We start from the raw sequence: 24,068 nt of genomic DNA, 5'->3' as shown, positions 1-24,068 counted from the left end.
CATATCTGCGAGCGGTAGTTCATGCTCAAATTCCATGCTTTCGAATTTCTGGGCCACCTCGGGCGCAAAGACGATCACTGGAATTCATGCGAAGAAACGCCCACTGCTGGCCGATACTCGACCAAGCATCAAAAGATACCTCCAACGCATTGATGGGCTCTTGCTCATGCCCCTGTGGTCACGGACACAGCATGAGAACCCGTGCAATGGGAACCATGGTGCTCAGCGACAATATTTACTCGGATGCTACCATGGAGTACGATTGTGCGCGAAGTGTAGATGAAATCGTGGCTCAGAAAGACCACAACCCTCATTAAGCGGATCGGATCTAAGTACGAACGCACCTCTGCGGTATTCAGACCTTTGGGGTCTCGGGGTTGGCGACGTCAATGCGTGGGTACTCTTCAGCCCAAAAGGTACTCCAGAGGTATTGAGGGCAGCAGAGCTGGTATCATTGACGTTCAGCGAGGCACCGTGATAGTCTTGTTCTATTGTCTAGCAGTCTTGACGCATGAGCGCACGACGGATGCTGCCAATGCCTCATGTACCGGCATTGATGGCTAGACTGCCTTGCCGGGACGACCATGGCGACGAATAAGCTTGGAAGCACTTCAAACACAGTGACGAACTCGCTCCAGGCAGTCCAGCATCGTGCAGATCATGCTGCGACGGCCAAACAGCGCACGACACATCGAAGAGCACCCAGAGCATTGATCTGGACCTCACCTCACGTCACCTGGCCTGAAACACCTCGCAGAGCTGCCTTGGCCCTTTGTACAATAGCAATTGAAATAGTGAATAGCAAAATCTAGCTTGTCTGCATTCAAATTCGCTGCCGTTGCTGCCGCTTAGTCAGTCACATAACGTCAACCGCTCGACTTCGAACTTCGTGCATGCACCGACTTCCACCTCCGGCTTGGACTTCTTCCTACCCAACAAGAATAACAACGTCGCACCAAACATGGAGTCTGATAGTGACAGCTCCCTCTCTGATGCCCCTCCTGAGAAGGAACTCCAGAAATTGGCCCCAATCTTCATCCAGGTTCGTGATCTTCGGTATCGGGCATCGAGCTGCCTCCCAGACTGTCGTGGATTGTTGGCGACATGCGCTGCACCATGCGCCTCGCTCCACCGTCCAGCACAGTCCGAGATCCTATCATTGCTTCTCGAGTACGGCTGACCTCCTCCCTTCCATAGGCCAAGAAGGCGACAAAACTAAAGGCGCCCCCGCCAGTCGCATCACCTCCTCGAACCAAGCGAGCGCCATCACCACCCCATGAAGAGGTCCTAGCAGACAATCCCGACATTGCCGTGAGTCGCCGACCCATTGGACACGAAATGGCGCGCTTGTGACGCGTCTTTGTCGCAGAGAACACGTCCGCTAACTTTTTGGCCGGGTAGTTCATAGTAATGTTCAGATCGCGTTTCCAAGAGGCTTTCCCGGGAAAGACACCACACTTTGGTCCGCAGGATATCGAAAGAGGCGTTGTGGACAGTGTGCCGAGTCCAGAGATACAGAGCTTGTTGTGTGCACTGTTGGCATTGGTACTGAACAGAAAGAAGCCGGTCGAGTAAGTGAAGCCTGCATTGGAATAGAAAGAGACGTAGTGCTGAGGAGTGGCCAGGAAGGAGACATAAGAGGCACATCACTGATACCATTGCGTACTGTAGGCGAGGGCATCATGGACGCGCGCTCGAAGAAGCAGTCCTGTCGCACAAGTCCCAATGGCCGCTCAAGTGGAATGGCCAAAATCCGCTGCATGGAGGCAAGGACTTCAACAACATGACGCCAGCTGAGAGGGTACGTGCTGCCAGCCACGGCCAGCTCTGATATGATCATGGATGTGTACTGACAGCCGCACAGCTCAACCTCCTCCGCACTCTCATCATCTGGTCGCTCGGATCCTCTGAGGTCGTGGCAGGAATCATCAAGGACAAGTACAAGCAACAACGCCACAACGACGACGAGAATCAGCCACTCTCTGTGCAGCCATGGGGACAAGACGGTGACAAGAGACGGTACTTCTTGGTGCAAGGTCTTGACGACCACAGCTTCAGGATTTACCGAGAAGGAAGCCGACACACCAGGAATGCACATTGGTACAGCATGGCCGGCACGATTGATGAGGTCAAGACGATGGCGGTGAAGCTTGAGAACAAGGAATACGACGGCTCGCAAGCTGCACGCAGGCTCGCCGGCAAGATGTACGCCGCTGTGCCCGTGTTTGAAGCAACCGAGGAGGTAAGATTGATGTCCACGTTCTCATTCATAGAACCCCTGCTGACCTTTCGCTAGAAACGCAATCGCCGCGAATATCGTCAGCAACGTCGCGCTGCCTTCACTCGCCCCGAACCTGGCTTTGGCATCTACGAAGGTCGCACTCGTGGCAAGCGGATGCGCTATACTTATGACGAGGACGACGAGAGTGCGGGCGGCGACGACTCAGATGCAACCTCCACCCGCAGATCTACTCGCCACCAGTCTGCCCGCAGCACTCCATTCGAAGCCGGGCCACAATATACAGCCAGCGGTCGCCAGATCAGACAGCCACGAACTGGAGAATACGGAGAGAGCCTCCTTAGCAAGGAAGTGATGAGTGATGAGCTCGGTCCTGACTACGACGGCGGCGAACGTGCCGGAAGCGACGAATCAGATCCTGTGCATGGTGGCCGACCTACGAGAGCAGCACGAGGTTATGCTTATGTGGTGGACAATCCACGAAAGCGGAAGCACATTGACGGGTACAACAACATCGATGCGATGAGCGACGAGGAGGACGATGCCACTGGGGACGATTGGAACTCGGATGCGAATGCCTCTGGGGACGAGAACCTGCCGGATGCTGACGACGTGGACGATGCGCCAAGCGAGGATGAAGACGAAGACGATCTGGGAGAGCGACCTTCTGGAAGTCTCATTGTCAAGCTCAAGGTACCAACGCTTGGGGACCTGGCGTCGAAACAGCAGCTGAGAGATACGCCACCCACGAGCCCACCAACACCCGTTCAAGTCAAGTCCGAGAAAGACTCAATACATTCAGAGGACACCAAGGATGGCGCAGCAAAAGTCCAGTCTCCGGATACAGTACTGAACGGTGTGATGTCTACAGATATTCCGGAGGTTGCCGCCTCCGAACACGCCACTTCCTTGACGATCGCTCAAGCAGAGCACAAGGCACTGGCTGCACCTGTCCAGTATCCTACACCCGGAATCTCTCGCGACTACACCGGCCACAACGGAGCGGATATGAATGGGAATGCCCCAGCACCCGCCACGACTGAAGTGGGAGGTGCACCAACGTATTAGCCATACGTGCTTGTTTCAGCTTAGGGCCCAGATTTGCGCAGTTGTTTTTCTACATGATCGGCTTTAGCATGGGTGGCGGCGCAAGATACCTAGGTGGAGAAGACGCTGTCAGCGTTCACTTATGCAGGCGAACACAGAACTGCGGTTCTGACAGAGGAATGGTATGATGTGGTCAGTGATAATGCTAGCATCGCTATGCTAGGATAGATGTATTCAAAAGCATGAACGGCGGCGGACGTCGGGAAGATTCCCAGTCCAAGCGGACAAGCACTTGTCAGCCAAGGCCAGGTAGGGATGCAATGGCGGCTCACCCATTGACCTTGACCCTCACACCCTTACTCTCCTTCGGAAACACCCCGATGAAGTATTCTCGATCAACCCTTTACCTCGTCAGCACAAGTCTCAACCCACACAAAACTGCATCAACTCACGTAACATCCCGAATACCCGTCCCCACCAACTCCAATCCCTCTACTCCGCCCACCACCGCCGCAACAGCCAAATACATCTCACTCCACGCCAAATTCACACCCAAACAATTCCTCGGCCCCCTCTCAAACGGCACCATATACCTCAACACCTCCTTCCCCCTCTCACCCAGAAACCTCTCCGGCCTGAAGCCATCTTCCAGCATCTTGCAGATCCAGAGACCCATATCTGGCGTGTCGAGGGTGTTACAGCTTTTGCCGAAGGAGTACCCCGAGATCACATCTACACCTCATCAGCACACAGACCCTCTCTCAACACCACAGCCGTCCAGCTCACCCAGCGTCAAAGCACTCGTAGCCGCCATAACATTCATCACCTCTCCCGTCCCCTTGATCTCCAAGAACCTATCCCTCAACTTCTCCACATGCACCTTCACCCGTCCCTCCAACTCCTGTACCTTCTTCATACTGAAGAAAGGATTCATCGCCGCGCGTCAAACCTGATGCTCCCCATGATCGAGCGTGGCGAACGCAGCGCCATCAATATTCTCCCCACTCCCACTGAACCAATACCACAACTTCGACTTGTCTCTACGCTTGACACTGCTCCCTGCAAATTCCGCATACCAGTCCGGGTCAGAGATATGAATCTCATCAGGACCGACGCGGACGATGGGACCGTACACTTCATGGAGTCGTTCCTGTTCGAAGAACCATTCCCCTTGATAGGGGTAGAGGTCGAAGTAAGTCTGGTAGAAGTATGTGATGGCTGCGGTCTTGGGACCTGGGATGTGCGATATGGGGGAGAGGTAGAGAAGGTATAGGGATTTTGCTATGAGGTATGTGAAAGAGATGAGGAGGAGAGAGAGGATCGGGTGGGAGTAACGTGGGAGGAGGAGAGAGGATGTGGAGGTTGTTTCTAGCATGGTGGTGGATGGTGGCTCCGGCGGTCGTAGGGGAGAAGAAGAGACTTGAAGGCGCCATGTTGTGTAGATAGATTCTTCGTGCTGTGAGCTTGGCGATCTGCTGTGCACTCATGCACTCATGCGGTCGTGCAACTCGTGTTGTCAGACCTAACTTCAATGTAAGCATGTTCGCTAGTGATTCTTCAGCGAGGAACGGACCCACCGCATTCAGCTGTAGGGCTCGTTCAGATTCAGCTCCTGGCACTAGCTCTCGCTTTCGCGCATTGTACGACGCGAATAGCACCGTCACGAAGATCGCGCACGGTTTGGTCGATGACGTTGTTCGTTCGCACACCAGACTAATGGCGAGAATTCCTTGTCCTGGTCACTGTTGCGACGGACGAATGCCGAGCCCAGGATGGGACTTCGTGAAACAAGGCCGTTAAGAGCGTCTACTCACCATTAATAGAGTACACATGAGAAGAGACATCCAAAGCAATCAGACTCCATAACACTCCGTAACCCAAACTCAGAACAGCAAGGGTATCTGCGCCATCATGCAAAGCAAAGCATTCTCTTCCTCGGCAGTAGCCAACCGCATTTTCTCTTATTGCCTAGCATCTTATTCATGCTCTCCCACCGCGACGCTACCATCGGTTGAGATGGAAGACTGCTGGGACAGTGGATAGGTATCATCAGCGCCGTCGTGGTGGGGTGTACCCTTCCGACTCAACTCAAGCCTGCTCAATGGACGAGCCACACCACTCTATGCTGTTGCGACTTTCTCAACACCGGCATCGACGGGCGAGGTCTCGCCGCCGCGTCCAGAGTCGTTACGGTCAGGCTCTGGCTTGGAGGTCGTCTGCTCGAGCGCCTCTGCTGTCTTTTGTGGATCTTCTCTTGCCTTCTCTGCAACAAACTTTGCAATGTCCTCCGTGGCTGCCGCGACCTTGGCCGTCTGAGCGTCCTTCTCGGCCAGCTGGGTCTCAAGCTCCTTGATCTTCTTCTCGGCCGTATTGGCTGCTTGCTCAGCTTGCTCAAGCTCGCTTTGGGTGCCCTGAAGTGCTTTGGCAGCTTCGGTGGCCTTCTCGTGTTCTGCGCGGAGCTGTGCAAGGTCCTTCTCGGTGGCATTGAGCTTGGCGGAGAGTTCCGAATTTCCGGCTTGAGCGGATTTGTGTTCGGCGTCGAGCTTCTGGAGACGCTGTTCGATGTCGTTCTTCTCCTACGATGAAATTAGTGGAAGGTCACGCAAATAGGCATTGCAAAGGCATACCTGCTGTGCAACACGGAGAGCTTCCTCTGCCTTGGCGGTCTTGCTCTGCTCTTGCTCGTGCTGCTTCTTCAATTCGTCCAGCTGCGAGCCAGACTGTGCTTGGCCGCGCTTCAGGTTCTCGCCTTCTTGTTCAACCACCTTGAGCTTGGCAGAAGCTTCGGCGGCAAAACTCCTCAATTGCTCCAGCTCAGTTTCGTGCTCCGCCTTCAGCTTCTTCTCAGCGGCCGCTGACTCGGTACCTCGCTTCTGCAGTTGCTCAATCTCAGCCTTCAGTGACTTGATCTGGTTGGAGTGCTCTGACTCGAGAGACTTGTTCTTGTCGTTGCCATCCTTGAGGGTCTGCTTGATGGCAGCAAGCTCTTCGAAGGTCCTGTTATGAGAGACGGAGAGCGTCGCATGCTGTTCGCGTGCCTGCTCGAGTTCATGCTTGGACTGTGCGAGCTGCTTTTCGGAGACTGTTTGAAGCTCGTCGTGCTGCTTCTGGAGAGCCTGAAGCTTCTGCTCAGCCTGGTGAAGTTCGTTCGACGTTGCCTCAGCCGAGGACGAGACCTTCTTAAGTCTCTCAACCTCGGACTGCAGCTCGGAGACCTTGCGCTGAGCACTCTCAAGCTCGCCGCGAAGCTGGGTGTTCTTCTCTTCCGAGTCCTTCTGCAATGCTTGGTGAGCCGCCTCGAGCTTCTTCAGCTTCTCGTGCGATTCATTCAGCTCCTTCTGCACGGCTTGGAACTTGGTGGAAGCCTCTTGACGCTCGTTGTCGGTAGACTGTTGAAGCTGAGTGAGCTTCTGCTGCGAGTCGGCAAGGTCCTTCTTGACGGCAGCGATGGCGGTCTCGTTGCTCTTCTGGGTCTCCTGCAGTTCGGTCTGGACAGTGCCATGTGCGGATTGTAGACTCTTCTGCTGCTCCTCAGCCTGGGCCAGAGACTTCTTGTACTTCTCAATCTCGTCGCGCAGATCTTGCTCAAGCTGCTGGCGCGATTGTGTGGCCTGGCCCAACTCCTGCTTCAGTTGCTCGACCTGCTTGGCAAGGGAGTCGTGGTTGCTCTGGAGTCCAGCCAGCTTCTCCTCGCGCTGCTTCAGCTCATTGCGTGCCTGGTCGCGCTCTTGGGTAAGGCTCTTGCTAACACGGTCGACGGCCTCCCGCTGCTGGTGGTAGTCTGCATCCTTGCTCTTCAGCTGGCTGTCGAGGTTGGCGATGGCCTCTTCCTTCTGCTGCTGGGCGGCGTCGAGCTGGGACTGCAGGTTCTCGGCCCTCTCCTTAAGAATGCTAATTTCCTGCTTGGCGTCGGCGCTCTCCTGCTTGGAGGCGGCAAGCTGCTTGTTCACGTCCTCCAACTCTTGGGTCTTGGTGTCGACGGCCTCCTGACGTGCCTGGAGCTCCTTCTCAGCTGCGGCCAGGCGCTGCTTAGGCGCAGAGTCGGAGCTTAGGAGATTCCCCATGTCGCAACAGAAACAACTTATGTCAAACACGCAGGGGTGGGTAGGTGGTCGGAGTTGTATGAGACACTCTTAGGACGAGTGCTTCAGGATGAGGTGGAGGGAAAGGGCGGCGGAGGATGGTGTGGTGTGGTGTGGTGTGGTGTGGTGTGGTGCGGTAGATATGTGCGGTAAGAAGGGCGGTTAGAAGCAAGTACGTTCTAGCAGTGTTGTGTACTGCGTAAGCTCGCTGGCTAGTTCTAGCGTGGCATACAAACATTGGAGCGCCTGATCCGGTCCATCGCCGGCTTGCTCGCCTTAAGGTTGTGCGCTTGCCTGGAAATTTACGTTGTGATGCCCCCTGCAAGTGCGTGCATTGATCGTTGCGCGCGCCGCCGACGATGAGCAACACTCAGATGAAGGCAGCTTCCACCTCTCCAGCAACTTGCCTTCCGCCGTACCTGCCGCGTCTGCTACTCATTCACCTGCCTGTGCCCGCATCCTGGCATGAGGCGTTCCAACCAGCCTACCAGGTTGCTGAGATCGCCGCATAGCATCATCCGCATCGAGTCATGCCCTCAGAGGAGCTGGGGACGGCAATGCCGTCGATGTCATCCCGCCTGTCGCGCGGTCATGGGCAGTAACGTCCATCTTCGATCGGAACGCTGCAGTACGAATGTCTGCGATGGCACTGATGGACGACGACAAGCAGCGGAACGGGAAGTTGATGTGAGGTCCGGAGTGTCAAGGTTGGCGTCGACGCGAACCACACAATGCGACTCTCACGTCCCTTGCTTCAGCCGCCCGCTCCACACTTGAAACGCGACAACTCACGAACACTTGATGTGCAGGGTCTTTGTGATGCACGCAGACAGTATTCCGTTCACGCACTCACAGTAAGTACGACGCAAATCAGCAGGCCCCATCGACTACACAACAGTCACCACGACAAAGAACACCACTTTCAATACCATTCGAGGTCGTACGAGACTACGACATCAGCAAGGACCGAGCAGTCGGCTCCCGCAAATTTGCCATTGCACGCATACCACGGCGCTACTGGCAGCAAGAAGATGGCGCTGGCTCGGACCTACCGATGTGCAAGCGGAAGGATGAAGACGAAGGTGGCGGATATGTTGACAACCATCCTGTCGATGAGCTCGAACGAGGCTGTACTTCAGTCGAGGCCCCAGGACCAAGCTTGAACAAGGCATCAGAGGCTGGACCCGACAAGAGGACGAAGTCGGAGGTTCGAGATTGTCAGTGGTGGATCAAGCAGGTAGTAAAGGCTCTGGTGGATGAAGGCATACTTGGAGCACTCTTTGATGGATCAAGAGAGGAAACAGCAAAACTTATAGGAGACGCGATGGCCGCACTACCGGTGCACTAAGCTAAGTCACACTTCAGATGCTTTGGTCCTGGGTATTTGGATCAACCGCTGATGCACAGCAATCACTTGCAGGTTTCAGGTTCAAGACAATGCCCATTTCCTGGTCTCAATGACGTGGAGCCGATGACATGATGTCCACCGGATCTTTGTTCTTGTTCAGACCACGTTGCGGTGCGATCAATAGACCTTGTTCCACATGTGCCCGAACACACCGAGTCGTCCACCACTGGCAATCAGACATGTCGACCTTTTTGCCTCTAGAGGTACCCTGTATTACCACACGTCAACACGACTACTGGCTCGCTTCAGGATGCACATACCGATGTAGCGCTATTCAAACTCTTGGTTGGCGGCGCAACAGCGGCCAAGAACTGTTCCAGACCGTCCATAGCTCGGAAAGGCTGTTGGCCATTCTTCAGGTCGCCGATCGCCCCTTTCACACGTTGGCCTCCGGAAGGTGTGTCTACAACGAAGCCGGCAGTGACCAGTCCGATTTCGATCGCTGGCAATGGGCGAGTGCCAGTCTTGGCCATGTCATAGCCGCGAACAAGCTCGAACTGGAAGCCATCCTTGAGAGAGCCAATGACATGGATATACTTCCCTCTTTTGCACGATCTGTCACCACTTTCGGGAATGAAGATGGCCCAATGTGCTTTGAACATTGCACTTTCCCACACGAACAGGCAAATGGGGTGATATTGCGTGGCTTCAGCCGCAACTTTGGTGGGGGGGGGGGGCACCAATCACAACATCACTACCTTGTGGCTGCTCTGGTGTATTGTTGCTTGTGGTAACGGATGATGTTGCCTTCTTCTCGGACCTGCTGAAGAGACCCAAGGTTTCTATGTGAATTTCTTTGATGTTCTCGAAAGGATGATGTTGTAAGTACAGGTATGCTTCTTATCGGATGGCGGTGGTATCGGCTGATGGAGAGTTAAGAATGCCATTACGACAGGTCAGGTCCTCCGATGTGATTGATTATATCGACGACTTCAGCTCTCACCACAGACTGTGGCTCGATCCGGCTTAGGGCGGTCTCGGCTGCTTACCGCACCTTGCAAGGGTTGTCTCATGTCTATTATTCGCAGACGCGCGCCATCACAACATGTGCACTGCCCATCGCCCAAGTTTGTCTCTCATCAAGTCATTGTTCACTAAGAAAGGTCTTTGCAGATACCTGGCTGTTCAGCTCGTCAAAGATACAAAATCACTCCCCATGCGCCTGACCGTACGGCGTGCAGCTCATGGCCGGCATAACTTTTGACCATGCAGATCTGCCTATTGGTGACGTCTATCTTCCCGGACACTTCCCACATGGTCTACCCAGCCCAGCTGAGGTCAGGGTGAAAGCCGCTCAGGATGGTATTGATACCAGGAATACTTTCAGACCGGATCCAGTTCTATATCCCGAGCTTGGACTGATCATCAAATGGGGTCGCGACATCACCATAGCGGAGGGACAGTGTCTCTGGTTCATGAGCAAGCATCTTCGGGGCGTAGTCCCGGTTCCTGAGCTCTACGGTTGGACTGTTGATAGCGATCAGACATTTCTCTACATGCAGCTTGTTAACGCCGACACTCTGCAAGGCCGTTGGAATGACATGAGCGAGGATGACAAACTCGATATCTGCGCACAGCTGCGAGATATGATGGCTGCATGGCGCCGGATACAGTGTCCTGGTCCGACTAGCAACGACAGCAGGCCCAGAACTATTCTAAGTACAGTCATGTCATGGCTGAGATTCTGGAGGCCAGCACCAGCCATCAGGCTTGGCCAGATATGCGGCCAAGCGCTACGCGACATACTCTTTTACAATGCAGGCCAGTATCCAGCAGGGCCGTTCGACAATGTACACAGTTTTCACGACTGGCTCGCAAAGCTTGCTTGCGCCAACGATGCAAGAAAAGACGTAGAAGAGCTGTCCGGGCTCGAGGACAGTGTTGCTGTCACCTTCACGCATGGCGACCTGGATCATAGCAACATCCTCATCTCAAAAAAGCCAGACGGCCCTCCAAAGATTGTGGCAATCATTGACTGGCATCAATCCGGCTGGTACCCTGAGCCATGGGAGTGGCTCAAGGCGCAGATGGTAGCTGGACACAGCTCACAATGGACAAAGGAGTATTTGCCGAGAACTCTTCGTCCAGCTCGGTACGAGTATCACTATTCCTGGGAGTACATCAAGATGGCTACCATATGAAGCCCAATGCATTGAAGCACCGCTGGACGCTTTTGAAGACGTGCAAAAGCGGTGCTTCTGGCATTATGATTGGCAGACTATGTTGGATTCTTCCTCTTAGTATGATCCTTCTAGCAGTCATCAGACTGGTACGATCAAGCTATTCACAAGTCGCCGTGACGACTTCGACAAACATATTCACTTCGTCACGTGGCATTCAATGTGAATGCCATTGTGTAATGAAGAACACAAAGCGCAAGATGTGAATGTGCGGCCTTTGCTTTGTTTACACTACCACGCAATAACACTCGGGGTATATACTCGACGACTGCTGCGCTTGCTTGGAGTTGTTGACACCACACTTTCTCAAGCAACATCACGCATCGCCACTTTTACCGCGTAGCTCTTGAGCAAGTACTCCAGACAACCACGAAACCAAACCGATTGCCCGTCATGTCCTTCGGAACGGGCCATAACATAGAGGACTACCAGTCGATGCTGGACGAGCACAAGCAGGAGCAGGAGCAAGAGGAGGCAAGAGGGGACTACGGGGGTCTCTTCGATGGCTTCGGATTTCGGGAAAAGACGCTGGCTAGGCCATCCCTAAGCATGGCTCGAGCAAATCGACAGAACCGCAGCGCCGATGAGCTGCCTGACGCAGATGTGACTATGCGTGCGAACCCTAGAAGCATAAGCAAGCCAATCCAGACTCCTCTGCCGACATCAGCCACGGCGTCGAACCTACACAGACAAGCTGTCTCGATAGGTGATATGCTTCCTCAACAGAGTCGATTGGCGCCGAAGTCTTTGCTGGCCAATTCTGCAACCTCTATGGACATCATGGAGGAATTGGCGTGCGATTTCTCGACGTCGGGCCTCAGCCGCTCAACGACAGCTACGAATGTGCCTCACTCAGCCGGTCGTATACCGACGAAGCCAACACCCAAGCAGCCACAGCTACAGAATCCCTATTATGCCCTTCACGTGGGCCTCGAGCAAGCCATGGTCCAGATGCATGAAGCCATCGCGGCTGCAAGTGCATTGTTCGACAAGATGCTGTACGAGGACGGGAGCATTCTCGCGAAACTCTCGCAGCACGCGAAGACTAACCCCAAACATCGCCTCAATCAAATTTGTCAGGGCTTAGGACACATTGCCTCGCTACTGGGCAATGGTCGTCCCGGATGGCGTCTAACAGACATGACTGACGACTTCTTTCAGGCGACGCTCCCGGTCATCCAAAAGGTAGAGGCAGCCCTGTGGCGGCTAATCCACATGCCCTGCTTCTATTGGCTGCGCGAGAAGGCGTACGAAGAGGCATCAACCATCACGCATAGACTTCGCCGTGTGCAAGAGCAACGCAGAGATCTTCTCCAAGAGATGGAGGACGATCTCTTCGAACAGGAGATCGTGGAGGCGTTGGAGGAGGAGCATGGTGACCGTGATGGTGATCTCGGTATGGATGGTGCTATGGGCTGGGGCAGTCAAACTGCACCGGCCCCGGCGCCATCGCACGGCATAGGCTACCATCATGCCACAGTAGAGGAGGACGATGAGATGGATGTGGATCTTTTGTGATAGCCTTGTAGAATGATACTCTGTAGAACTATCCTTGCTTGCCTCCCTTCACCTCAGCTGATTATCCGGAAACGGTAGGTCAAGATGCCGATCAACGTAGTGCCCAGCACTGGGAGGAATGGGTGCCTGGTGACAATGAACCTTTCAGTAGAGACAACCAAATGACATCTGATGCTTACATTCACGCGCCAAAGAATTTGGTTGGGCACAAAATTGTGCAGACCGGGCGATAGATCGCAGTCCACAGCTGGTGACCTCCAATGGATTGTGAGCTCAGGCCAGGAGCATCCTACATTACCCTTCTTCCGCCCTACTTCTTGCTATCGCAAGCAATATCCGTAGACTGCGTCGGCGGGTCAACATAATAGTCGTGGTACCAGTAGACCTGTCCTTCTGGCTTGAGACTCAAATTAGGCAGAGCCTCAACAGTCTGGTCCGTCTTGAGGACTGTGTATTGTGTCTTGTAGCTGCAACATTGGAGTTAACGAAAATGTATAGACGGAATGCCTGCGCGAGGTTGACTCACTACTGCTGCGAGCAATTCCCAGGCGGCTCTGGGAACGTCATCTCGATACGACCTTGCGACTCATAGACTGTTGCGGTGTTGTTGTTGGAGACGACGAAGGTGGTGTTGGGGAAGTGCTGGTCGCGATTAGAGATAAGACTCTGAGAGGATCGGACTTGGGGGTATTTACTCACCACAATGTCACGTCCGTTGGCGAGGAAGCCTTCCTTGCATTTCTGAATGCCATTGGCGCCAACGCAGTGGATCGTGAGAGTCGTCTGCATGCCGTCCGCTGGGAAGTAGTCGGTGTAGCCAGTGGTTACATCACGAGCTTCGGCTGCGTTCACGAGGCTGAGAGTGGCATTAGCATCCGCTTCGCGCGAATTGCATGATGGCCGTACGCTTCCAAGAACGGCTTGAACTCTTTAGGGAGATCTGGACGTGGTGCCCAATCGCTGAAGTTGATGGCAGTGCATAGCTGTGCTCCTAGGACCAGGAGAGTGGTTGCTGTGGCTTTGAACATAGCGACGGGTTGGCTGGGAGTCAGCGTTGGAGAGAAAGATTTCGAGGCTCTTGTGGTAGTAAGTGCTTCTTCATGCTAGTCCTCGAAGTGTCGATGCCGAGACCGGTATAAAATGTGCTGTTGGCGGTTGTGAAGCTCCAAGAGTATGCGTAGCGGTGTTGAGCTCTATACACCAGCCCTTTCGTAGGCGTAAGATACACGTCACGCTTGCCGTACGTACAACTACCCGAAGTCTGCGACGTGATTTTGACTACGAGTTCGCCAACAGGCACAGCGCGGCTAGCACGTGACACCAAACTTGATTCACGTGCCACCAAAACTTGAATTTCCCTCGAATGAGGCATGCGGCATGCGCGGAGCCTTGGCTGCACCCATGTCTTTGTACGGCCAGATTGTTCTTTAGCGCAACACGCCTGACCAGCCTCGCAGTCGACTTGGACTAGGACTTCAAAGCTCATCACAGGCTCTCTTGCACGACAAAGACGTACATCATCCAATGCAACCGTTGCGATCCATAGCAGCAATGACGGAAGATGAGATCGCATCGCAAGGCGTGAAACACAATACAATAGAAACCACGACGCCAGAACGAATTCGATATCCACAAAGCTTCCGCATGAGCTGCGAGATGTCATTTGGAAGCAGATATTCCTAGCTGAACCATTCAAGTTCTGGATATGCGGGTGAGGGTAGAAGGTGGAAGGAAGGAAGGTTACCTCCTACGTGTAAGTTGACGGAATCTTGGCAGGGGCCATCAAGCGAAGCGGTGCTTGGTCCGCGACGACATGGATGTTTCCATCCTTCCTCTCTCCTGTACGCTGCGCCAGTACCACACACTTCTCCTCTGCACCAACATGCACACCAGGATGTTGGCTGTGCCTCTTTACAAATTACGCGGCATGTCATACCGTATTGTCACTCGCACTCTCCTTCATCTCGCCTATGCTCTCGATCCGGACGACATGGAGCAGCTGGCCAATCACTGTGCCCGTCAGCGCAACGTGCTCTCTGCATCTCTGCTGCGTCCGCCAGTAAGCGGCGGCACACCCACTAGGGCACCGTCTCTCTTCACAACTTACAACTTCACATGGGCCACGGTCCACGGCACCCTCGCGCGCTCGCCATGCGCGGCAGGATGCTATTGCCTCCGGACGACTGATTGCTTGAAGGATCAATCTCATGGATGATGGCCATTCGAGCCTGAAATCTGCGTACCAGACGCGTATCGAGTCCACCAGCGGCGCCTCCTCTCCTCCAATCGAGGCGCAGTGCTATTGGAGGTCAAGTGTGATGGCTAGGTCCGCCGGAATGGCATTATGCATTGCTCAAGGCCGTTCTTGTTCTGGTTGTAGAACTACTCTCACCGTCCCACCGCAGGCTGCAAGTACCTACCACGAAGCAGCGCCGGACTCGCGCCGGGAACATGGCGTTCCAGCCGCTGTCCGTCGGTGACATCCTCATGTTGTCCCAGACAGCATGGAAGATAGGACGAGCTTTCACCCACGGCAAGAAGAGTGCGCCTTCCGAGTTCGCCGAGATTGAAAGAGAAGCAAATGGCCTGAGCGACGCCTTGAAGCTGGTCGCCGAAACATTGCACTCAGATGGAAGCATACTGTCGCAAGCGGACAACGATACCAAGTCTGCAATCAGTGCGATCCTGGAGAGTGCACACAGGACCCTTGACGACCTGGACAGCTTCGTGGATCGATATCAGGTCATCAAAAAGAAAGAGACCAATGCAGGCTTCGTTGTTGAGCGAAGCTGGAGCGATGTCGTTCTGGCCAACTACAACAAGTTCAAGTGGACGACAGAAGGAGGCGACGTTACGGAACTGAGGAACATGCTACAGATGCACACCAGTTCAATCAACCTCACGATGCAAGCATTGCAGAGCAGGTCTCTGGCCAGACTAGAGAAGACCGTGGTGCCAATGGCTGGTATGCCATTCTTACGAAGAATGTCCCATGTCCGAAATTGCGCTAACATGTAGCTAGAGAACATCGCCAGTATCCACGACCGGGCTCACGGCGACCTTGGCGAGGAGATAGATGACCTGCATCGTATCATAATGTCCATTGCTACCAGCATTCCACGTCTTCAGGCAACGGACAGAGCGATCGAGTCAGGAAGCATACGCGACAGTACGAGCACAGTTTCGACCGTCGAGCAGATCACTGCAAGCTACGGCGAGCGACGAATGCTCGAGCCTCCTCCACCACGTTCTTCAAGCTACCAATTACCCCCACGCGACGTCAAACGTTCCCCACGGGGTTCTCCTGCGCAACTTGCCGTCAACGGATCCAACGGCGAGAAGTCAAGTCGCGAGGACTCTGCTTATTATAGTGTTTCCTCTGACCGACAACCCTCCGATAAGGATAAATGCATGGATTGGGACTTCGAAACCGGATCGCCGGTTGATGCTCGCGACAGCATAGGCGGGCACATCGAGGGAACCGCGGGCCAATCGCCCAACGATAGCGCATACGCGTCTAGCTCGCGCCGCGCTTCGTATCGGCGCGAGTCGACGACCCTTCCAAGCTTGTTCAGAGCGGTTGACGAGCAGTATGATGCCGTCGCTGGCAGTAGCAGGGACGAACAGAATGTGGACGTGTCACCGAGAAGCGAACAAAGGTCCTGGAGATCATCTGCAGACACCGACCTGCTAGGGGCCCCCGCCATCCCAGACAAGAGCGACAAACGACCGAGTCCGCCCGCGACACCGTCTTCGATATTCTCCAGAGTTTCACGAAGCAAGAGCAATATCATCATCAATGATCGTCCTCGGACCGCAAAGTCTATAGCACCTTCGACCAGGGTGTGGTCTGCCCAGGTTCAGTCGCCAAACTATACCGAAGGGAACAGGTTCGAAAGACAGCTGTTCCGCAACGCGGCTATACTGTGCGATGTGCGTGGTCACAGAGTTGAGTACGCCCGCGAGAACCCTGACGAGCCGGATCCACGATACAATGTCGACATGGTCGACGCCTGTAAGGGAGGTCGCATCTGCGTGATCCGCAAACGGGAGAATCGGGAACATGGTGGTACGAGAGTAACAACCTCAATATGGTGTCTATCGGACGACGGCGAGATGAGGATTCAGCACAAGCTATCAGATCTGCAAGAGACTGTCCCATACTGTTCGTACTTCGAGCCCGAAAAGGTGTCCTTGCAGCCAGCAGAAGGTCCCATCGAGCTCAAGTGCCACGGCGACCAATGGGGCGACATGTTGACGGAGGAAATCAAGACGAACTGGGTCAACTACTACTTTGCGTCCGAAAACGACGCTGTGGCCTTCCAGTCGGCTGTGTTTGGCCGCTTACTGATCGGCAGCTATCGAACGACGAAGACGACCGTCATCCACGAAGGCCTGAAGGGCGCCTTCGCCTTCGAAGAACAGTTCGCCAACATCGAAATGCTGCGGCTATGGGAAGACGACGGCGTAGCTACAGCCGGTGCTGCAGGCGGCGTTCTGGCTCTCATGCATATCAGCTCGAACTTTGGCGAAGGCTGGGCACGATGGTGGATCAACAGCAGCAAGCAACAAGTCAAGGTGAAAGACGATGGTCTGAAGTACGCCAAGGTGAAGGGTATTGACATCACAGTTGTCAGACCTGGCGCTGCTGCCGCTGCCGAGAGATTGAGGAGTCCGTCTTCTGCTGCTAGTGAGATTGTGCCCTCGAGGCGGAACTCTGAGAAGAATTCGCCTGTTAAGCAAGTCAATGGTGTTAAGATCGAGTTTAAGACTGAGGAGGAGAGGGCGAAGTTTGTGAGTGCGGCAAAGAAGGCGCAGATGAATACTATACCGCTGCCGGATCTGTGAAAGCATAGAACATCAACTCTTGGCGGCACCAGCGGCTGTGATTCTGACCCATGGGAGCCTACAACGTATGCGAGCGCCGAGAATCCATCATCACCTCAACATTCGAGGAAAGACTTAGCGCTGGTGAACCACTCATCGTCTCCAGGCGAGAGTGAGGCAAGCGTTCCGACGCTTCTTCAACGCGCTGTACTCCAGGGTTCTGCGCGCGAAAGTGCCTGATGGAGGCTACGGGACCGTCTGACTATGGTTACTTCACGCCAGATCCAAATGAGAAGCACCACGGCATCACCATTGAAGCCTCACCCTTGGCTCACTGTAGCCGTGAAGCCTGCGTCACATACAGCAATGCGGCTATATATTGGCCTTGTTCTGTTCTGTTGTCGTCTCAACTACAACGACAACGACCACACCACACCGCCCCTGGCGCCGCCGCCCCTGCCCCCTCCGCCGCCGCCGACGAGGCCGAGAAAAATACCACACAAAATTGTGTCCATATAGCCTTCTTACAACCACGCAAGAGGACAAGACGGGACAAAAGTCTACCCACAAAACGCGCAATTTTGTGCCAATCCAGCGCTTAGCACCACGCAACAGAGCAAGACGGGACAGCAATTGACTCACAACGCACAATTTTGTGCTCATCCAGGCCTATCACAGCGCAACAGAAGAAAGAGAAGGGACAGCACAAATTTGTGTCCATCCAGGGCTTATCGCCACGCAACCATGAAGCTCACCAACAGATCCGCTCCCAGTGACAGACGTGGAAAGCTGCACACAAAAGAGATGGAATGGTGTGTTCTCAAGCACTACCGTACTCACACGATGTACATCCTGGACGACCAGCAAGGTGATGCGCCAGTGGCCGACCTCGACCTAGCAGCCCATTATGCACGTTGCGCAGACTTTGCAGAGTTCTTCCAGATCTACTCAGTCTACGAAGTTCGCTCCATCTCATTTCCACCGGACAGTACTCAGGAGCAATTCACCGAATTCATAGACGAGATACTCGGCAACAAGGGCTCGGACGACCACGTCATCTTCGTGTACTTTGGCAAAGCGTACGGCGAGGACGAGAATTACATGTGGTGAATACTCTATCCCATTGGATCGATATTATTGACTGAGCACTGACTAGGATCTACAGGCAGTTTCGCGGTGCTCCAGACCATCCCATCAACGCCCATGACTTCATTCATCAAGTCAACCATACCGACATCGACGTTCTGTTCATCCTCGACTGCTTCATACAGACCCGGCCCACCAAGCCATGGAGTCGCGACCACGCCATGACCGAGATATTCGCCATGAATACCGGCATGCACAACGAAGATGGCGAGAGGATCAGGCACCGCGGAGACTATGCCGTCAGTATCATCGAGTACGTCGGAAAGTACTTCAATCGACTCCAGGAGAGAGGCCCACCCAAGAAGGATCGGGCCATGCGATCAATCCCAGAGATTCTGATGAAGGACAAGGAGATGTATGACAACACCATTCGACTCTGGTTCGCGCATCCTAAGCCGAGCAACACGCCATCGGAGGACGACCCCATTTGGCGATTCAAGTGTGATCCGGTCAAGATCAGTCGTGGTGAGAAGTTCAAGTTCTATGGCCTTCACATCCAGCCGAACCCGCTCAGGGTTGAGTTGGCTAGCGTGTCGGTCACAGCGGATGATGAGGCTGCAGGAGAGGATGGGGCAGCGCCTGCTGGGCAGGGAGCTTGCAGTGAGGATGGAGATCAGGAAGATGACGAGGACGATGAAGACGAGGACGAAGGCGTCTTCGTGCAGTAGTGGATCGGAGTGGTATATGCAAATCTCACCGGGCTCGAGGGGACCGGATGGATTGTAGAAGGAGTCAACTGTTACCTTAGCGGAATCCACGACACTGGTATGCCTACGACTCTCTTGCTTCGGGCACATGTGCCATGTATTCCACACAAAATTGTGTGCGGCCGCGTCGTAGACACGTTGCCATCACGATCAGCTTGAACGCATCACACCGATACAGCCATGGACGTGATTGTCATCAACGGAACCTGCCGCGAGCTCAGCTTGGCTGGGAGAGAGACGAGATCATGGGCTTCTCAGCGTGAGTGCCGGCATTTGCGAACCTATAACTTCTCTCCATGCAGACATGTCTGCTTTGTGACTCCATACAAAATTGTGCGCATCGTGGTGGCGGAAACCTCGCAATTGCCATCAGAATCGAAGTTCTCGTCAACGGTGATACTCCAGACATGGGACGGTACCTGGGTGCTATGCGACGCAGCTTCACTTCACTTCCGTGTGATCAGGAGCGTGCCTTCCTTACATGCATCATTGCAGGACGGGGGTAGCATCTGGATACAAGAAGGCTTGATCAGACCTCACACCTCGCCCAACTAACAACCCAACACCGGCTCACTCCGCGTTACCACATCGCTATATCACACGCTACAGACACTGGATATCACACCAACGAATACATCCAACACGACAAAGCATACGACACTACCATCGCCACGATGCCCGTCAAGGGGCAGCTATCTAAGATGCCGAGGAAGGCAAGCGCCTACATACTGGACGCCTGTCCGGAGGATGAAGACGACGGCTTCAAGGTGATGTCCATCCACTACCAGAAGCAGAGGATCATGCGCCTACTCCATGAAAGACACATCGATTGCGAAGTGTGTGCTGTCAGCTTCGCACCCAATGCTCAGGCAGGAGACGTGCTCAAGTACTTCACGCAACAGTTCGCCACTAAGACTAGGAACGAACTCACCATCCTCTACTACCACGGAAATGCTGGATCGAATGGCAAAAGTTACACTTGGTATGAGCCGCGATTGCATGTGATGTGACACCGCTGACATTCTACAGGAGGTTCGAGAAGTACCCAGATCAAGACATCAATGCTTACGAGTTGATACTGTTCTTTGTCAACTCCGGTCTCGACGTCTTTATCATCTGAGACTGCTGGATCCCTGACCGCTTCCGAGACAAGTGGAGGCCACGTTCGAACAATGTCGAGATCCTTGCTCGCGGCGAACCAATGCAGCTCTCCAATGGAACGATCATAGAGCATGATGAATCCGACTTCACTAGAAACCTTGCCATCGAAGTGAGCCACTTCGTCAAGAAAATCGACGTCCCAGGACCAAGGGGCTTCCAGAACTACCATGTCCCTCTTTCCATCAGCCACATCCTGCAGCGTAACAAGAAGCTGTGTTCAAATCCTCGTCGTCTCGTTCTCAAGCGAACGCGAGCTGGCAGCAAGCTGGAGATATGCAGGCATGTTCTAAACCCCGACGATATCCGCCAGCACGGGAAGGCAAGATGGTTCAGTAAGTCCATTCAGGGAGCCAATCCACAGGTTGAAGCGACTTCAGAGCCGACAGCAGAGGAAGCAGGAGTGGGAGACGACGAAGCAGAAGATTCACTCTTCGTAGAACAAGCAGAAGACGATGACGAAGGCTATGCGGAGGGACCATCGCAGACACCGACGTCAGAACATACCTGTCCCAGCGACACACCAAGCGCCCCTCAGGCGAATGAAGACGGCGCCACGACATCGGCATCGCAAGGCTTCGAGTCTCCAGGTCGCTTGCCATCTCCACCAGCCAGCCTGTTTGGGGATTGAAAACAACCATCAGCCCTCATGGGTTCAGCATGAGGCGACCAGCGATGAACATACCCAGAAGACGTCGAAGGACTGTTACAATACACACGACGAACATCCAAAGGAAATCTACAACTCTGCGTCGCTTGAAGGGGAGTTGTACCATATCAGGTTGACAAAGGCGAGTGCGTGAGGAGCACGCCCGAGAGGGTGTGTGCACAGCGTGGCCTGTCGCGATATACGTGAGACAATGCACGCTTCATCATGCGAGGACGCGGGAAAAGTCTCTGGCAGGTCCTCAATGACTTACGGATTGCTCATACCAAATGCGACATATTTGAGTAGCCCCTGCTCGAAGGTGTTAGTTCGGCTGCTAAGACTGATGCTTGCACAACGCCACGAAGTCGTGTGCTAGACTGGAGCATGGAAGGGCCGGCAATACTGCTCGTTGCTGCCTCAGAAACTCGAACAGGACCCGTACAAGATTGTCGATTGCTTAACGATCTGTTGCGAAGCGCTTGCCTCGCGAGTACTGCTGCAATCCTCCCCGTTCATGCTTGCCGCGGTACCCTCGAGCAAATCCTCATTGTAAGTATTACGACGAAGCGCTTGGTACATATCCATCATGGTATCGAATCAAGAAATTTGGAATGTATCATGTGAGTGTATGAAGTCTATCATCTATCTCATCTATAGCGGAAGCGCGTACGCAGACCGCAGTCTCAAAGCCCATACTCCCTAGCATCAACCATGTCGGGTATCATAACTCTGTAAAGACTGTAGTCTAGACAGTCTCGCTGCCAGAATATCGGTGACCAGTCTCCTTCTCCTTCTCATCGAATTCCTTCTTCTCAAGGCCAGCCTCATCATCACTGGCGTTGAAACCATACTCTCTCGCTTTCGAATCAATCTCCTCATCGCTCAGGAATGGTAGCTCCTTGCTAGCCTGGACGTAGCTCATATTCTCCATGAATCCCTTTGCGAAGATCAGATCGACCTCTTCCAGTGAGCGATTGGCCGTCTCGATGTAGAAGAAGTAGATGATTGGGAAGAAGCAGGCGTTGATAGCCGCGAAGAAAACGTATGTCCCGAATCCTGAGGTGCCGAGGTTTGAGATCATGACTGGAGTTATCATGACGATGACGAAGTTGAAGAGCCAGTTTGTTGACGTGCTCACAGCGTTCGCCTTCGCTCTGGTCTTGATCGGATTGACCTCAGCGGGATATAGCCAAGGTAGCGGTAGCCAGGTCGCTCCAAAGAATGCGATGAAAAGGAAGAAGCCGACCACGGCGCCGTTCGCAGCTGAAGGTGTGCCAGGGATCAAGCAGGCGAAGGCCAGCACCATGGAGAGACATTGACCGACGGTGCCGATCAGGAAGAGCTTTCGGCGTCCGACGCGTTCGATAACGAACCATGACGTTGTGGCGAAGATGGCGTACACTATCATATTGACACCGGAGAGAATAAGGGACATAGTACGGCTCTGGCCGACACTGTCTTCAAACAAAATCGGTAAGTAGTAGATGACTGCATTGCAGCCGCCGACTTGTTGGAACAATTGCGATGAAGCACCAAGCATCATGCGTCGGAAATGTTGAGTCTTGCCGCCGGTGAAGAGGGCGCTGTACGGCGTGTTGCCCCCGATATGGCCCGAAGCGCGGATGCTATCGTTGATGAGGCCAAGCTGAAGCTTGACCTCGTCATCCTCGCGGTGAAGAGCACGTAGTGCTGCAATGACGGTCTCTGCTTCCTCGTGGCGGTCTCTCGTAAGCAGCCACCTCGGCGATTCTGGCAACCAGACCATGAATACGGAGAGGAAGAGGCCAAAGACGATTTGGAAAGCGATAGGAAAGCGCCAGGTCAGGTCGTCGGGGCCGTACGAACAGCCGAAGTCAATCCAGTATGCGATCACCGTTCCGATGGCGACGGTACCGCCTTCAATGCAGATGAGCAGACCGCGGTTAGCGCTGTGCGAGCACTCTGCTTGATATGTTGGAATAGTAGATGTGTTGATACCGTTGCCAATACCAGTAATCGTTCGTCCGATGATGAACTGGGCAGTGGCACCACCATATACCGAAGTAGCTGGAATCGCCGTGATCTGGATTATCACACCAATGATCATAATGATACCACCGGCAATGATGGCTCGCCTGCGACCAATCCTGTCACCGTATGCCAGCTGGAAGAGTGCGCCGACCAGACAGCCAATCTCGTAGATTGCAGTCACAAAGCCTTGCCATGTAGAGTCATCCTTTGTCTCAGGGAACGCCGCGTTGAACTGCGGTGCGGAAATGATACCAGACATGACACCCTGGTCGTATCCGAAAAGCAGGAATCCGTTGGTCGCAACGACGGAGATCACTAGTTGAAGGGTTTTGCCCGTCAGTCCCATGAAGTGTGGAATGCCATGGGCATTGTCCTTGGACGGTGCCTGGAAATGCCCAGCCATGATGGTAGATTATGGCCTTCCAGAGGCTGATGGTGGTGTCCTTGATGGTAGTCGTCCAGCAAGAAGTGACAACGACGCTCAGCACCGCTGATCACTTGGAGTATGAGGAGAGAAAGTGGAACGTGGAGAGGTATACGGAGGGGAAATTCAGGAGGAGGAGATAAGGGTTCTTTTTGAAGGTGGACCATCGCTCGGAGCCTTTTCTCAAAGAGTTTTGCTGTTATCAATACCAACATCCTCCACTTCACGATGTTTCGGTCAACACCCACCTGGTCAGCACATTGAGATCCACTTGCTTGGGTCAATGCTTCCACTTCTCGGCGCAAGACGAAGCTTCGGAGTAGAAGGCTGCACATTGCAGGGCCTTTGCAGAAGCATAGCACACCGGTTCTGCGCCGAAACACGACCGTCGCGGTGAAGAGCGGTTCAGGTGTTGCTGTCACATTGAGGCTACGTCAGTATACTCCACAGCCTGCCGACCCTGCGGGCGACATCCTCGTCTTTGTGGATTGAACATGCGGACAGTGGAACTCTTGGCGTGCCATAGCGGCCGTTCGGTGCCATGACGCCGCAGGTTGGGTTCGAGCTGCGGGTCTTCCTCCAGCTTGGCTCGCTTCTGGCGACTCCTGTGACTGATAAAGTGGATTGTTGCACGATGTCGTCGAGTATCCGCGGACGTCATAGCCTGGAGGAA

At 54.0% G+C, this 24,068-nt stretch overlaps 12 protein-coding genes across 12 annotated transcripts; 7 read left to right on the top strand and 5 right to left on the bottom strand.

The window, feature by feature from the left end:
- Positions 1–961: 961 nt before the first annotated feature.
- CLAFUR5_07106 (uncharacterized protein) lies at positions 962–3,307 on the top strand (the record flags this gene model as incomplete). Its single annotated transcript, XM_047906254.1, has 6 exons — positions 962–1,042; positions 1,198–1,311; positions 1,402–1,571; positions 1,672–1,801; positions 1,865–2,242; positions 2,297–3,307. 6 exons carry the CDS (start codon positions 962–964, stop codon positions 3,305–3,307), a joined length of 1,884 nt encoding a protein of 627 aa, XP_047763090.1.
- Positions 3,308–3,614: 307 nt separating this feature from the next.
- CLAFUR5_07105 (Cytochrome P450 monooxygenase BOT3) lies at positions 3,615–4,220 on the bottom strand (the record flags this gene model as incomplete). Its single annotated transcript, XM_047906253.1, has 3 exons — positions 3,615–3,687; positions 3,739–4,018; positions 4,073–4,220. 3 exons carry the CDS (start codon positions 4,218–4,220, stop codon positions 3,615–3,617), a joined length of 501 nt encoding a protein of 166 aa, XP_047763093.1.
- A 1,186-nt stretch (positions 4,221–5,406) lies between these two features.
- On the bottom strand, positions 5,407–7,350 carry CLAFUR5_07104 (uncharacterized protein; the record flags this gene model as incomplete). Its single annotated transcript, XM_047906252.1, has 2 exons — positions 5,407–5,862; positions 5,914–7,350. 2 exons carry the CDS (start codon positions 7,348–7,350, stop codon positions 5,407–5,409), a joined length of 1,893 nt encoding a protein of 630 aa, XP_047763092.1.
- Positions 7,351–8,099: 749 nt separating this feature from the next.
- CLAFUR5_07103 (uncharacterized protein) lies at positions 8,100–8,716 on the top strand (the record flags this gene model as incomplete). Its single annotated transcript, XM_047906251.1, has 2 exons — positions 8,100–8,222; positions 8,246–8,716. The coding sequence occupies 2 exons, from the start codon at positions 8,100–8,102 to the stop codon at positions 8,714–8,716; spliced, it is 594 nt and encodes a 197-aa protein (XP_047763087.1).
- A 106-nt stretch (positions 8,717–8,822) lies between these two features.
- Positions 8,823–9,378, bottom strand: CLAFUR5_07102 (uncharacterized protein; the record flags this gene model as incomplete). Its single annotated transcript, XM_047906250.1, has 2 exons — positions 8,823–8,984; positions 9,037–9,378. The coding sequence occupies 2 exons, from the start codon at positions 9,376–9,378 to the stop codon at positions 8,823–8,825; spliced, it is 504 nt and encodes a 167-aa protein (XP_047763086.1).
- Positions 9,379–9,960: 582 nt separating this feature from the next.
- On the top strand, positions 9,961–10,917 carry CLAFUR5_07101 (uncharacterized protein; the record flags this gene model as incomplete). The annotated part of the gene is made up of 1 exon (XM_047906249.1): positions 9,961–10,917. The coding sequence occupies one exon, from the start codon at positions 9,961–9,963 to the stop codon at positions 10,915–10,917; it is 957 nt and encodes a 318-aa protein (XP_047763089.1).
- Positions 10,918–11,349: 432 nt separating this feature from the next.
- On the top strand, positions 11,350–12,474 carry CLAFUR5_07100 (uncharacterized protein; the record flags this gene model as incomplete). The annotated part of the gene is made up of 1 exon (XM_047906248.1): positions 11,350–12,474. One exon carries the CDS (start codon positions 11,350–11,352, stop codon positions 12,472–12,474), a length of 1,125 nt encoding a protein of 374 aa, XP_047763088.1.
- Positions 12,475–12,784: 310 nt separating this feature from the next.
- Positions 12,785–13,502, bottom strand: CLAFUR5_07099 (uncharacterized protein; the record flags this gene model as incomplete). The annotated part of the gene is made up of 4 exons (XM_047906247.1): positions 12,785–12,941; positions 13,001–13,116; positions 13,174–13,330; positions 13,381–13,502. The coding sequence occupies 4 exons, from the start codon at positions 13,500–13,502 to the stop codon at positions 12,785–12,787; spliced, it is 552 nt and encodes a 183-aa protein (XP_047763120.1).
- Positions 13,503–14,925: 1,423 nt separating this feature from the next.
- Positions 14,926–17,322, top strand: CLAFUR5_07098 (uncharacterized protein; the record flags this gene model as incomplete). Its single annotated transcript, XM_047906246.1, has 2 exons — positions 14,926–15,439; positions 15,497–17,322. 2 exons carry the CDS (start codon positions 14,926–14,928, stop codon positions 17,320–17,322), a joined length of 2,340 nt encoding a protein of 779 aa, XP_047763119.1.
- Positions 17,323–18,045: 723 nt separating this feature from the next.
- Positions 18,046–20,274, top strand: CLAFUR5_07097 (uncharacterized protein; the record flags this gene model as incomplete). The annotated part of the gene is made up of 4 exons (XM_047906245.1): positions 18,046–18,407; positions 18,467–18,912; positions 19,764–20,136; positions 20,184–20,274. The coding sequence occupies 4 exons, from the start codon at positions 18,046–18,048 to the stop codon at positions 20,272–20,274; spliced, it is 1,272 nt and encodes a 423-aa protein (XP_047763124.1).
- Positions 20,275–20,355: 81 nt separating this feature from the next.
- Positions 20,356–20,943, top strand: CLAFUR5_20229 (uncharacterized protein; the record flags this gene model as incomplete). The annotated part of the gene is made up of 1 exon (XM_059463065.1): positions 20,356–20,943. One exon carries the CDS (start codon positions 20,356–20,358, stop codon positions 20,941–20,943), a length of 588 nt encoding a protein of 195 aa, XP_059319033.1.
- A 763-nt stretch (positions 20,944–21,706) lies between these two features.
- CLAFUR5_07096 (Sugar transporter STL1) lies at positions 21,707–23,374 on the bottom strand (the record flags this gene model as incomplete). The annotated part of the gene is made up of 1 exon (XM_047906244.1): positions 21,707–23,374. One exon carries the CDS (start codon positions 23,372–23,374, stop codon positions 21,707–21,709), a length of 1,668 nt encoding a protein of 555 aa, XP_047763123.1.
- Between the last annotated feature and the right edge of the window lie 694 nt (positions 23,375–24,068).

The sequence above is a fragment of the Fulvia fulva genome, chromosome 6 (assembly GCF_020509005.1).
Source record: "Fulvia fulva chromosome 6, complete sequence".
NCBI lineage: Eukaryota > Fungi > Ascomycota > Dothideomycetes > Mycosphaerellales > Mycosphaerellaceae > Fulvia > Fulvia fulva.
This window is presented reverse-complemented; position numbering and strand designations above follow the sequence as displayed.